Source organism: Phocoena sinus, chromosome 14 (genome assembly GCF_008692025.1).
Source record: "Phocoena sinus isolate mPhoSin1 chromosome 14, mPhoSin1.pri, whole genome shotgun sequence".
NCBI classification, from domain to species: Eukaryota; Metazoa; Chordata; class Mammalia; order Artiodactyla; family Phocoenidae; genus Phocoena; species Phocoena sinus.
Window position 1 is genome coordinate 75,152,266 of NC_045776.1, and position 13,747 is coordinate 75,166,012.

The 13,747-nt window shown below is 56.6% G+C and overlaps 1 protein-coding gene across 1 annotated transcript in view; it reads right to left on the minus strand.

Moving 5' to 3' along the window:
- RBM19 (RNA binding motif protein 19) overlaps positions 1-13,747 on the minus strand; it is a 121,991-nt gene that overhangs the window by 18,284 nt on the left and 89,960 nt on the right. The window contains exon 24 of the mRNA XM_032654072.1: positions 2,155-2,275. Within this exon, the coding sequence (XP_032509963.1) occupies positions 2,155-2,275 (121 nt within the window). The remainder of the gene's footprint in view (positions 1-2,154; positions 2,276-13,747) is intronic.

A 13,747-nucleotide genomic window follows, 5' to 3' on the forward strand; every position in this document is an offset into this window, starting at 1 on the left:
GGCTTTCTCATGTCTTGGGCACACGGCTGAACCTCTTTCTCTGTCTGTTAAATGTAGACAGCCGTGCCCAGGGCTGGAAGGGCTGCCGTGAGGATGAAAGAGACAACGCGTGTCACATACAGAGGACGGCCCGGCACAGAGGAAGCCTTTAATAAACAGTAGCTTTCACGAGTCCCTTTAATGCTCGGTTGGTCTCAGTTCTGTCATCCGCAAAACGGGGCTAGTCAGGCCCACCTCACGGGGCTGTTGGGGCATTAATGGGAAGATGTATGCAAACAACCTGCTGTCTTTCCTGATATTATTATTGTATCTGCCCCTGTCTGGGCCTCGGCCTGCAGCTGATAGGGGGAGACAGCCGAGGCTTTCTGCTGGGGTAAGGCAGTAAATGCCGTCTCTGGAGCTCAGTTTATTGAAGGGGCTACTCTCCAATGCAGGGCAGGACTGCTGAGTCCCACTCCCCCGCGGGGTGGGTGGGTGGGGGGCAGGGGGACGGGAGAGTCCCTTACACAAACATTTGCTGATGGGTGCATTTAGGCCGGTCAATGGCTGTCGATAAGGATAGGCTCTCCTCCTGCACGGCAGGATTTGGGGACTTATTGAGTTGTGTGCTTGCGACTGTGTACTTAGCCCTGATGGCTCTGCTTTCTCGTTTGCCTTTGCTTATGTATTCCTCAGCCTCGGACTGGCCCAGGCTGGCATGGGGGCCCAGAGATGAACCAATCAGTGACAGAGGTGACATGACGGCACACGACGGCACGCTCTCCACCCTGGGGGAGGCGCCAGTCCAGCAAGAAGAATCGTTAAAGAAATACAGGACGGGGACTTCCCTGGTGGAGCAGTGGTTCAGACTCCACGCTCCCAATACAGGGGGCCCAGGTTCGATCTCTGGTCAGGGAACTAGATCCCACGCGCATGCCGCAACTAAGGAGCCCGCCTGCCACAACTAAGACCTGGTGCAACCAAATAAATAAATAAAATTAAAAAAAAGAAATACATGACAACATGGCAAGGAGGTTTAGGAACACAGGTGGGAGAGCAGAGGACGGAGCCATTACTGATACCTGGGGGTGGAGGGTGGGGAAAGGGAAGGCTTCTTGGAGGAGGTGTCATTTGAGCTGGGCCTTAAAGGCTGGACAGGCACTTGCCAGGTTGGAAAAAAAGAGAAAAACAAAACTGAGAGGCAAGGCATTCTGAGCACAGGGAACGGCATATGCAAAGACACAGAGTCCTGCCTGGCGTTTGGAGACAGTGACCTCCACGGGAGGTGTGGTGGGGAAGGATTAGGCAGGAAAGGTCACTGGGGGGGCACGGGGGTGTGTTCTGAAGGGTTTGGCAGGTGGAGCTAGAGTCAAAGGGCTTCCATGCTGTTTCTAGACAATGTGCTAGAGAAGGCGAGGCCCGTGTGAGGCCTCTGGCTGCCCTCTCCAGCCACACTGGCCACCCTGTTTCTCGATGTGTCACGCTCATGCCAACCCTGGGCAACCCTCCTGTGGGCACAAACGTCACCTCTGCGGTGAGGCCTTTCTGGACCTAGCCCCTTCCACCTGGACCCAAAGCCCCCCGAGGTCACCGTTGCACTCCTCACACTGGGACATGGCAGGGGCTAAGTATCTTCTGGGGATGGACTGCATTACTGGCGAGGCTGTGTGATGCCACCAAGGTGTATAAGAGGTGGAGCTGGGTCCTGTGACCATTGGGGCCTGGGCAGGAAGCGGAAGGCGCTCAAACTGGATAACTGAGGAGGGTCCAGTAAATAGGTAGCAGGCACAGGGAAATCGGGGCAGGTGGTCCCTGGGTCAGCCACTGGACCCTGGATGGAGAGTGCTGGGTGCAGAGAGCCACTGGATGTGAGCTGTGGCCTCTGGGGGCAATGACAGCCAGCCGGCAGCAACCAAGCAGGAAGTGAGGGGGGCGAGGGGGTAACCACCCTCACCCAGGCTGTTCCTCTCCCCGATATCCTGCCAGGTCTCCCAATGACCTGACTTGACTGGGAAACCAAAAGGGTGTGGAGGCCACCAATGCCACCCACTCGGGTCAGCACCTCCCACTGGCACGGAGAAGTGTATGGATGGCGAAGGGTAGATGTAAAGGAGATGGAGGGAGGTCCAGGAACCTGGCCCCCGCAGCCCGGCCGGCAGACGGCAGTTCTCTTACCGTGGAAGTGCTCGGCCGTCTTCCGCCGCAGGGTCTGCAGGCTCACCTCGGAGTCGGCCCACTCCAGCACCAGCCTCCGGCCGTACAAGTGGGTGCTGTGACACAGGGCGTTGAAGGCCCTCTGCAACGAAACACAGCGTGTGAGCAAAGACCCACCGGCAGACGCTACAGCCTGGTCTCCTACCCGCCAGCACCACAAACCTAAAGGCCAGCTCTGGCCCCGCGACACCTGCTTCCTGGGGCGGGTGTAGGGAGCTAATGGGCACTTCTATTCCATTAGTGGGTTACGTGCCCAGGGACAGTGCTGCAAGTGGCCGTGCGCTCAATACATCCACTCTCTGGGCTGTGACTGGTGCCTGGGCCAGGCAGCTGGCTTCCCTCCCGTGTTCCATCCCATCTGGGGACGGCGACCCCGTTAGGCGTCTGGCTTCCCACCCGGCTGCCAGGGGCAGTGCCTCTGAGGAAGCCGAGCCTATCCGGCCCCTCGATGACAACCACAGGGGCCCTTCACTGTCACTGGGCGGCACCGTCCTCCGCGGGTCCTGGGGATTCTGGCCCCCATCTCTCTCTGCTGGCCTCCCACCGCACGGCCGTGGTCCCCCAGCCACTGGCTTCCGCCCCGGGCTCAGCGGCCTGGGACCTGCGCACGCTCTTGTCTCCCGCCCTTCGCTCTTCCTGACCTCTCCCCGCACTCTGCCTACTTCCCTCTTTTTGACTTTTGTTTCGTAACAGCTTTATTAGGATATAACTCACCATACATACAAGTCACTATCATAGAAGTCACCCGTCTACAATTCAATGGCTTTTAGTCTATTCACAGAGCGGTGTGACCACCACCATACCTATTTTAGAACATTTTCATCATCATCACTGCAGAAGAAACCCTCTACCCATTTGCAGCCACTCCCTATCCACCCTGTCCCCCCTGCAGGCGCTAGTCTACTGTCTCTGTGGATTTACCTATCCTGGACACTTCCTACAAATGGATTCATATGGCACCGGTGAGTTCCCTCTTAAACATCACCAGGTCTAGAGCTAAATTGGCTCTGTGCTGGGGCTCGTCCCAAAACACCCCTGAGGTACACAGAGGCCACTGCACTTGGTAGCCAGGAGCTTGGGCTCTGAGGCCACCCTGCCTGGGCAGGGCAGGTCCTGCACTTCCTAGCTTCAAGGCCTTGGGCAAGTTAAATGAATCTCCCTGGCCTCAGTTTCCTCATCTGTAAAATGGGAATATTAACGGCACTGTCCTCTAGGGTTCTATAGAAGAAGACAAAGAGTTAACATGCAAAGTGCCCAGAACACTCTGGGGGCGCACAGTAAGTGCTCAATAGATGCTACTTCTTGTGAAGATGGTGTTGCCACCACAGACATTTGCAATTTCTCTCGGCACAGAGGCCTCGGGTTAGTGCTAGGTTGAAGGCGCGGGCTCCCAGGCGCTGTCAGCACCAGGGAGCAGCAGTGGCCAGTGGTGGCGTCTTGGTCTCTGCTTCTGGGTTGCAGGCAGCGCCACCTGCTATGAGAAGAGGCGCCATGGGGTTTGTCCCTCTTGCTTCTTTGATGCTGTGAAGAGGCAGTGTATAACCAGGGATCTGGATTAGAACCAGTCCCTCTCTGGCCTCATCTGCACTGTGACTGTTAGAGGTTGGACTGGGTCCCCCAAAAGAAGAGGTGTGGAAATCCTAACCTGGCACCCCAGGTTGTGACCTTATCTGCAAACAGGGTCTTTGCAGGTGCAGCTAAATTAAGACGAGGACATCCTGGAGTACGATGGGCCCCTGATCTAGTGTGACTGGTGTCCTTACAAGAGATGGCCATGTGAAGACACAGGGTGAATGCACGTGACAAAGGAGGCTGGGGTGATACCCACAGCAGGGAATGCAGGCTGTCACCGGAAGCTAGGGGAGAGGCATGGAATAGATTTTCCCTGAGAAGAACCAATACTGCTGACAAGCTGATCTTGGACTTTCGGCCTCTAGAACTGTGAGAGAAGACATTTCTGTTGTTTTAAGCCAGCCAGTCTCTTACAGCAGCCTAGGAAGGCAACAGTGGCCTTGGGTAAGCCAACTGCCCCCACATGAGCTTCAGTTTCCTCACCTGTAAAATGGGGCTAACTGTGAGACCATCAGCCCCGAGGGTGGCAGAGAGTAGGTATCTGATAGACAGCTGCATCTGAAAAGCACCGGTGTGAGGTGGGTGGGACATGCGTCTTTTAAAAATTAGACATGGGCCCAAATTAAAGAAATGCTTTTGTTCTCCTTCGTGCTTTTCTGAGAAGGGCCAGGTGCAGGAAACTTTTTCTTTTCTTTGTCTTTTTTTTAAACGTTAATTTAAAAAACTCTTTCTGACTGCCAGCAGAGCCTCTGCATTTTTTTTTCCATGCGGATATAAATATGCATCTGGACTCCAAGCCGGAATGGCCCATTCAGAGCTTTAAAACGCACGCACTCTCAGCTGGTGAGGCAGAGACAGCCTGACTGGGGGAGCTGGGGTTTTAAGAGCGGGGAGTGAAACTGGTCGGGAGTCTGGCATGGTGGGTACTCCATCCTGGTGCCAGGGTCCCTGAGGAGCTGCGGTTCCGGGGACACGGTCCAATGGGGGCGGCCAAGAGGTGGCATCTGGTAGGAACTAAGTCAGAGTCAGAACAAGGGGGTACTGGAGCCTGGCAGGTGAGTCCAGGCGAGACGCCCCAACTCCAGCTGTCATATGTTTCTTTCTTACCCTTGGAAACCCTCTCTCCGTTCCTGTGGCACACAAAGCCTGGGGCGGTCTCTGTTCATTATAGGAGTTGCTAAAAATTCCCTCTCCCAGCCTCTCTCTGACATCACCCCTTGCAAATTCTCATCTCCTCTTTGGAAGGGCTTTTCACTCTAAGAGGTGAGGGGGCACGGCAACTAAGACTGGGGGCTCTGGACCTGGGCTACTATGGTTCAAATCCCTGCTTCATCCCTTACAAGCTGTGTGATCTCAGGCAAGCTGCTTAACCTCTCTGAGCTTGAGATTCCCCACGTGTAAAATGAGAGGCAGCAGCAAAGAATGGATGCGCAGATTCAATGAACTATTAAGTCTGACGCCACACTGCCTGGCACGTGGTAATTCTCACCTAAATGTTGGCTGTTGTTATTATTATGATGTATGCCCTCCACTTCCCATTATCACGCTAAAGAGCAGGGAGAATGGTAAGCAGGGTACAAAAGCTCTTTTGTATTTGAGGTTAGAGCACAATGTGTGAATCTCCAAAAATAGCAGAATTACCCTTCCCGGTTCTAGTCCCCTCAGGTTAATAGGAAATCAGGTTGTGTTTCCAGCCCTAGTGGTTGGAATGTGGTGGCCCCAAAATATCGCAGGCAGGAAGCCAGTGATTCCTGGCTAAAATTGGCCTTGGATAATTCCGAGTAGTGGTGCTTCATGCAAAGAGCCTGTTATATGTGAGACTCGGGGAGGGTGACGGGGAGACACAGCCCCAGGGCTTTGGGGCTTTTGGGCCAGTGCAGGGGAAGGTTCCAGGCACAGCCCCGGCCTCTCTGGCCTGCTCTCCTCTAGCAGCTTCCTCCCAGGTCTCTGTGTCTACACTAGACTCCACCGAAACCCACACCACCTTCCCCCCAGACAGAGACTTCCCGAACCTCAGCTCTAGGGCTGCGGTCGTCTCGGGGTGCCCGGGGTTCCGCGGAGTGCCGGGCGCTGCAATGGAGGAAGTGGAAATTTAGCTGTTCCCAGCCCTTTGCTTCTCTCCGAATCCTGCTTCTGTTGCCTGTGTTCCTCCCTTGCCATCCAAGGGCCTTCATACCACGGATTAGAGATGTCCTGGGTTCCAGAGAACACTAAGCACTTGACCTCAACCTACTCATGAGAACAGACATCATTCTCCCATTTCAAGGATAGGAAAACTGAGGCCAAGGTTGGTATGCAGGTCAAGTTCCTCCTTACTTTTCCTTTCAGCCTCTATGTGTTCCATCCCTGGGCCTTCGTAACATCCCTCTCAGCCTCGGAAAGGTTCCCTTCGGGCAGACTGCAGCCAGGTGCCCTCTGTGTGCCCTGCGCCCCCAGCCTCCTTAAGAACACCTGCCCCGTTAATGCCTGCTTGTGTGCCGGGCTCCCTGGCTCGACTTGAACCTCGGAGGGAGGCCTCTATCCTGGCTACCCTTGGCACAGAGCTCAGGACACAGCGTGCTCGGTAAATTTCTGCAGGGCGAACCACGGAGCGAGACCTTCACCGAGGGTCGTGAAAGCACGTCTCCAGACTGGGAGGGACACTGAGGTTGGTCCCGGCTGGAGACGGAGGGCTGGTTTAGATGTACTGCCCTGGCTCCTCCAACCCCCGAGATTCAGCCCACGAGGGCAGCAGGGAAAGGAGCATGTCTCGCCCACGACTGTCCTGTCCTGTACAAGTGGGAGGCTCTGCCTTTGGTTAGGACAAGAGCTGACACATACACAGTCCTGGGTGCGGCACAGAGACGGACAGGAGGCCCCGCTCCCAACATGCGTGACTTTGGGACCTTGGGATGGGAAGAGCCACCTGTGCCACTAACACCCGATCGCCCAGCTGGGTCACTGCCGAAGCCTGAAGGTCTAGAACGGAACTCTAAGGGTGCACTGGTTTGGCAAAGAGGAGGATGCTGTAGAAGATGAGGTCCCCCCCCGCCCCCCGGCCACTTCAGGGCCACTTCCTTCATCACCCGATGGGCCCGTGCTGGTTATTCCTGATCTTCCCCTGCACCCCCTCTCCAGGCTTTCAGAGCTGACTCTCCTGGAGGGCATAACCAGGGCTCGCTGGCCTTGGGTACCATCTAGGATGAGCAAATGGGAGGCGCCGGTGAGAGGCTGGAGGGAGGGGCAGAGAGGCCGGGGGACTTTTTCCCTGGACCCCTCCCTCCAGGACCACAGCTCCTGCCGGTGGCCCCTCCTTGACAGCTCAGGCTCTCACCTGTCCCTTCAAGGTCCCTTAGCCTAAGGTGGCGACAGCTCCCACTGCCACTGGCCCTGGTAGGGGTGGGTCACATCCCTGGCGAGCACCCCCCAGCCCTTCTTACCCCTCCATGAATCTCTCTTCACTTGAACCATCTGGGGTTAGGTTCTGTTTGCTGACACAGATGGTCACCTGGAGTCCCTCTGCCTTGACCCAGGGCAGATGGACTGCCCCCTTCAGAGAGCAGGTCTTAGACAACGTGAGGCCCGACAAGGGCTGCTCTGAGCAGGTCTAGCCGGAGTCTGGAGCTGCCCCATCACCCGGTTCTCTGCCTCAGCTGTCTTGGAAACACACCTCTTTCATTTCCTCTGACCTAAGCCACCAACTGTGGGCACCAAGAGCCCTGGCCTCCAGTGCCGGCTAGACTGTGACCAGGCCTGGCAGCCACCTTTCCAGAACTGGGAAGGCACCGGAAGGCTGCCAGCTCAGTGCCGGGCCTGACCTTTCTGCGGCTCTCCCTGGAAGACGGGCTTCTGCCTCCTGGCAACAAAAGCCCATCTGATGCCCTTGGCAGGACTCCCGTCCCAAGGGCCATGGCTCCCGGGCCGGGCTGAGGCCAGGCCTCCTGTCCTGAGACGTCCAGGTCATCTCTCAGCCCCTCTGCTGTCTCTCGCCGAGTGGGAGGGCTGCATCTCTCGGCAGATGCCAAATCCACCTGAACATGGACGACGCCAACCTGCCCTAAACCATCTGTGCCCCTGAATCCTGGAGGAAGCGTGGCCAAGAACGACCACGTGGCTCAGAGCACAGCAGCCAAGCCCAGGGAAAGGGAGCAGCGGCCCAGCTGGGCCTGCTGGGGGCTCAGCTCCTTCTCTGCCGAGGGGGTTGAGAAACAGGGCCCTATGATTTCTGGGAGGACAGTCTGCTGTCCTGGGATGCTCTGTATCGTCTCCTTGTGGACAGCATGCTGTGCTCTAAGGGGGAGATCACTTTTGTCCCTGTACCAATGCTCCCGGACTCCTGTAAGTGAGCTCCCAGCAAATCTTCCAGCTACCTCTGGCCTCCACTGGGGAAGAGCTGGTCCCCAGAAAAAGTGGGGCTCTTTGCACAATACTGGTAACTTCAACTGTGGGCCTCCACTCAGCACCTTGGGCCCCTGCGACCTACGATGCCGTGGAGCTGAGGGCAAGTTTCTAGGAGAAACACCCAGGGGCTCGTTTTCCGGGCTGCGGTGTCTAAAATCTTTCAGATGAACAGATGTCCTTTCCTTGCACCCATCCATCCACTCAGCTCAGCCCAATTCAACTCAACATCCCCGGAGGACCTACTATGGGCCAAAAGGAGGGAACTCAACTAGGGGACAGGAAGGTAACGTACCACCTCTGACCTCGGGGAGAGAGAAAAGAGCTACTAGGAAAAGAGGGCCAACCCAGGAAGCCAGGGGCCAGAAGTGACAAGGCAATGAGGCCGTGGGGCCCGGTAATGGCCTTGGGCTCCACAGGGGGTCGCAAAGCATGGTCTTGTGCTTTCTGGCTTTGATCTGGCGAGAAACTTTTGAGTATTCACTTTCTCCACTACAAAGTGGAGGTGCTTCAACCTTCTTGGTGCTGAGAATACATCAGATAATGACTATTCATTTAACCCAGCGCCCGGCACGCAGGCAGGGCCTGATTCCCGGGACCTGTGATGTTGCCCCTGGTAGTTTAGTTTATGTATTTAGCTTTTTGGCCACACTGCACGTCTTGTGGGATCTTCGTTCCCTGACCAGGGATTGAACCCGGGCCCTTGGCAGTGAAAGCGTGGAGATCTAACCACTGGACCGCCAGGGAATTCCCAGTAGTTAAGTTTTAAAATGATGATTACTTAGTGCTGCTGGGAGGGAGGAAGTCTGTCCAGCTCGGCTGGGCTGGTTACCTTTCCTGGGGAACTGGTCCTGACCGCTGAATAAATCTGAAACGAGGACATCTGAACCTGAGGGCTTCTCAGAGCAGTGGAGCTCCGTGGCCTCCCACTCTGACCCCACAGGGGCTGGGCAGGCCTCAGGGCACACGGAGGGACAGAGGGATGCGGCCAGCAGATGGGCACACGGCGGGGCTGCCCGTACCCCAGAGATGAGGGAGGCACATCTGCTAGCCGGAGGAGGGCGGCTCGTCCTGATCCCGGGTTCTCAGCCCACAAATGTGTTGGCTGAGTCCAAATCCATGCCTTGAAATGCAAGGCTCAGGATTCAAACACGTTTTCCTTTACCCCTGGGCCCTGTTGATAGGAACTAGGGAAAACCTGCACTTAAAACACAAGCATGGGCTTCCCTGGTGGCGCAGTGGTTGAGAGACCGCCTGCCGATGCAGGGGACGTGGGTTCGTGCCCCGGTCCGGGAAGATCCCACATGCCGCGGAGCAGCTGGGCCTGTGAGCCATGGCCGCTGAGCCTGCGCGTCCGGAGCCTGTGCTCCGCAACGGGAGAGGCCACAACAGTGAGAGGCCCGCGTACTGCAAAAAAAAAAAACCCACAAAAAAACACAAGCACGAGCGCACACACCTAACACAGACAAGTGGGGATAGCACCCCAATTCCTGGATTTGTGGCCAGTTAACATTTCAGGAGACAAAAAGCAACTGATACCTCGGCTTCAAAGCACAGCGCCTCTGCCCCGCGGGGCCCGGGACACCCCGCTGCCTCTGCTCCTTTGGTGCCCTGCGCCGCGGCCTGTGGTGGGTGCTTGGCACGCAGCTTTCCACTTAATCTTCATGGCTGCTTCAAGGCGCAGATCATTTCCGGTTGCGGACGTGAACAGCCTGGGGTGTGGGGACATGAAGCCCCTTGCCCACGTTCACGAAGATGGAAGGAGGCAGCTCTGACTCCACGGGCCACGCTGCTAACCACTGCGCCGCCCTGCCTTTCTAGAACATGGGCTGTCTAGGGAGGACACAGCCCACGGAGTCTTCATTTCCATGGGGCCATGTCCCCTTCAGACCCTGGCTGCACACCCTCGGGGCCCTCGGGGAGGCTGTACTCTATGCGCTCCTTGCACTCAGATAAGCAAAGGTGTGTGTGTGTCTGTATGTGGAGTGCACACCATCCACCGCTAGTCTGACGGCGATCGCCGTTTATGGCACCTGCACCGCGGCTGGGCACCCAGCGAGGAGGTGGCTGTCCCTGCCTTAAGAAGCTCTGTCTTGCTCACCGTCACCTCTTCCCACCACTGGTCTTGTTTCAGCGGAATCTGCAAGGCGAAGGCCATGGGTGCGGAGAGGCCTGATGGGAGCCCCCTACGAAACTCTCTCAGCATTACCCCAACTGGGGTGGGCCTGGGGCTGTGTCCACGCCCCCCTCTCCCCCGGCACCATACAAAAGTGAGAAGTGAGAACAGAGACGTTAACTGGCACAACTCCCCAATTAAAGCTGCGGTTGTTTACCAGTGAGAAGAGAAGAGCGCTGCCTGCCAACGCCGACCGCCATCCCATCTCCCTACTGCTGGCTCCCCCCAAGTGTTTATTTAAGCCAACACATTGCTCTGCTAATTGGATAACATTCCATGTGAAAACAGACCTTTTAAAACAACAGCAGCGGCGGCAAATAAAAACAGCTGCAACTGCAAAAGTACAAAGGCTCGGTGGGCTCCGGGAAGGGAGAAATTAAAGGCGCATGCATGGGGGAAAAAAAAGAATGTTCTGGTTTCCGGGCTGCAAGTCTGCTCTTTGCTTTCTTTCCCTTCTTCCTCCATGACCAGCCAGTCCAAGTAAAGGCAGAGGAGGTGGTGGCTTCTAAACAGAATCCCAATGACTATTGGTGGCCTCTTGGCCAATGGGCACGGGCACAGCTGGTTGGGAATCCCAGGTCACCTGTCCAGGTAGAAAGCTGCTGCCTCCAAGGCTTGGGAGGGTTGGCAGGAGACAGTGTGCGGCTCTGGAGGGCCCTAAAGGAATGCCCACTCCTCCTCTGGGGGCCCCGGAGGAGCTGATTTCATCCTGGGCTTGTTCCCAAGAGATGTTTTAAGGGCCAACCTCTTGGCCTTCCTCCAAATGTCTAATTGGTGAGTTGCTGGGGATGGGTGAGAGGTGAGGGGTGTGGTGTAGAGAGGAGGGGGCTGGCGCACGGTTTGGCCGCAGCTGGCACTCAATTTAAGTGAATACGTGAATGAAGGGAGGAAGTGCTAATCCGTGGACTTTGGAATCAAATTGACACGCGGGGTTTCCCAGCTCTGGCAAGTGGCGCCATCCCTTCGAACCTCAGTTTACCCATCTGTCAAATGGCTTCCTACCACTGATGCGTAAAATGCCCAGTGCCGTCCTTGCCAAAGACGGGCTTTTAGAAGTTGATGGTTTTTTACTGATGCCAAGAGGCTGCCCTTCCAGAAACATCATCAGGACCCAGAGAAACACGTGGCACCTGAGACACTACAAACATCCCTACACACAAGCGCAGACACAGGCCATCGGGGAAGACCACCTTATTTGGGACTTCCTGTCTGCCCTCATGGACCTTTGTCCCTACTTCCCTCCAGCACGTGGGAGAAGGTGCTTTGAGAAATGTGGGCTCATCACACTTGGAGGTTTAGATAATAATAACAGCAGCCCTTTCAGAGAGACTGACATTCATGCCTGGGACATCGGGGGCTGATGAAATGCCCTAGGTTGGGCGAACATGCCAGCTCACCGAGCCTGTGACAGGGGCTGATGGCCAGGTCCCACCCCTGGTTTAGCATCTCGGCAACAGAGCCAGGTCCCCGCTTCCCATTGGTTCCCAGGACCCTGCACACACGGAGCTTAACAAGCGCCTGGAGAAACCGGGGAGGGAGTTATGCAAATCTCCAGCTGAGTCCGGGGCTTCTGCAGGTTGGGACAAGACAATGCGTGTACCGTGTACATTTCACACACAAAGCCAGCTCGGCCGGTCGCGGGCGCCTCTGGCTATTGTCATCAGTTGCCTGGTTACCCTGAGCTCTTCGTGGAGCCTTGCGCTAGGATTCTCTTCCCTGTTTGGGGCATGTGCTTGACCCAGAGGGGCCTGACGGATGACGGAGTTCCCGAGGATGTGCGGGGTGGAACTCGGGGTCATGGAGCAAGGTTGGAATACTCAGGGTCCCTGGGGGCGGGGAGGACACAGATGACCCGTGCTTGGGGCCCAAAGAGAGATGGCGGTGCTGAGCGGATGCCTCCAGGGACCAACCAGGGTGCCTAATTCTCTCCTCAGCCAGCTGGCAAAGTGGACTGGTTGGTGCCCAGGAAAGAGTACTGTGCTGTGAGTCACATCCCCGGGTTCACAGCCCAGTCTGGAAACTGCTAGTTTCTCCACTGCTTTCCAGACCCAAGGTTCTACAATCGGCCTCTACTCCCTCCCTGCCTCCTCCCCCTAATGTGTCCGCTCCCCTCATCTTTTCCTCCCTGTCTCCTCTTTTCCCCTCTGAGGACCGCCTGGCGCCCCGGGACACAGGAGGCTTACACCTCCAGGTTCCAGCGCTGCTGACGCCACAGAGTTACTGACCACTATCTTCCTGGAGGACGCCCCACGGCAGGAAACGAGGGTGAAGCCCTCGGTGAGGGAGCCGAGTGGTCAGGGTTCAGTCAAGCCCCGGGAAGGATTTCTAAAGCAGGTCTTCTTCCCTGAAGCGCTTCAAAGGGAGAACTGCTAGGGGTGGTGGTGGGGTGGTGGGCGGCACTTGTCCTGAGAAACTGGGGGTCCTGGAAGTTCCCCTACCAGCCCTGGGATTCCCACGAGTTCCTTCTTTCGAAATGAAAAAAGGGTCTCGGTTTCTAAGTCAATGTCTCCTTCCAGCATTGCTTTCCCTCTTCAAACTCACGCCTGCCCTCGAGCTAGCCAGATATTTACAATATTCAGAATTCTATTCACCAACATGCGGCGCGCACGGCTCTATGGCTTAGTGGAGAGCGCTAAAAGTTCCACTCGGGGGACAATAAAGTTCTTCAGACAGACAGGGAGAAGGAGAAGGAAAAGTCACAGCAGCTTCTCCGGGAAGCAAAAAGAGCAAAGGGATCTTTGCGGGAAAGGTGCGCTCCTGGTGGGCTCAGACTTCATGGGAGACCAGCTCGCTCAGCGGCGGCACAGAGGGCCCGTCCTGGTGCGGTGAGAGGTGGGAATGGCAGGGCCAGGACAGCTCCGGAGCCAGGCTGCCGCCTGTCGGAGGTGAGGGGCCGCAAGAGCCAGTCCTGGAGGGAGTGTGGGTTGAGCCCGTACCGTCCTCGGCTGCCCTTTCTCTTCCTGGAGCCCAGGATGGAAGGGACAGAGGGGGAGGAGCCACCTCCATAAGTCAGCAGAAGGCTGTGCTAGGCTCTGCAAAGAACATTTGCAGCCTGGCCTCCGGCGCCAGGCGCTAGCCAAGCGGGCACTGGCACTGCCCGGCTACCTGAGCATCTCCCCCCCACGCCCCATTCCCATGACCCCAGGGAACAAAGCTATATTGACTGCATCCTGGCGATGGGAGCGTGGAAATTCAAGGCTGGCAGTCCATGCCTGGTCTAGCCCTCTGGGTCCCGAGAGCCACGTTAATTCTGACTTCAAGCTCTGGAGGGAGGCTGCCGCGTGGAAGAAGCTTCTAGCTGGAGGGCGTGGACAACTTTTCTCTCTGCTCCTTCCCTTCTTCTTAGATCACCACCATCACCATCCGCCTCATCACAGCTAACAGACGGAGCTCACGGAGGCCAGATCCCGTACTATCATCTCATCCCAG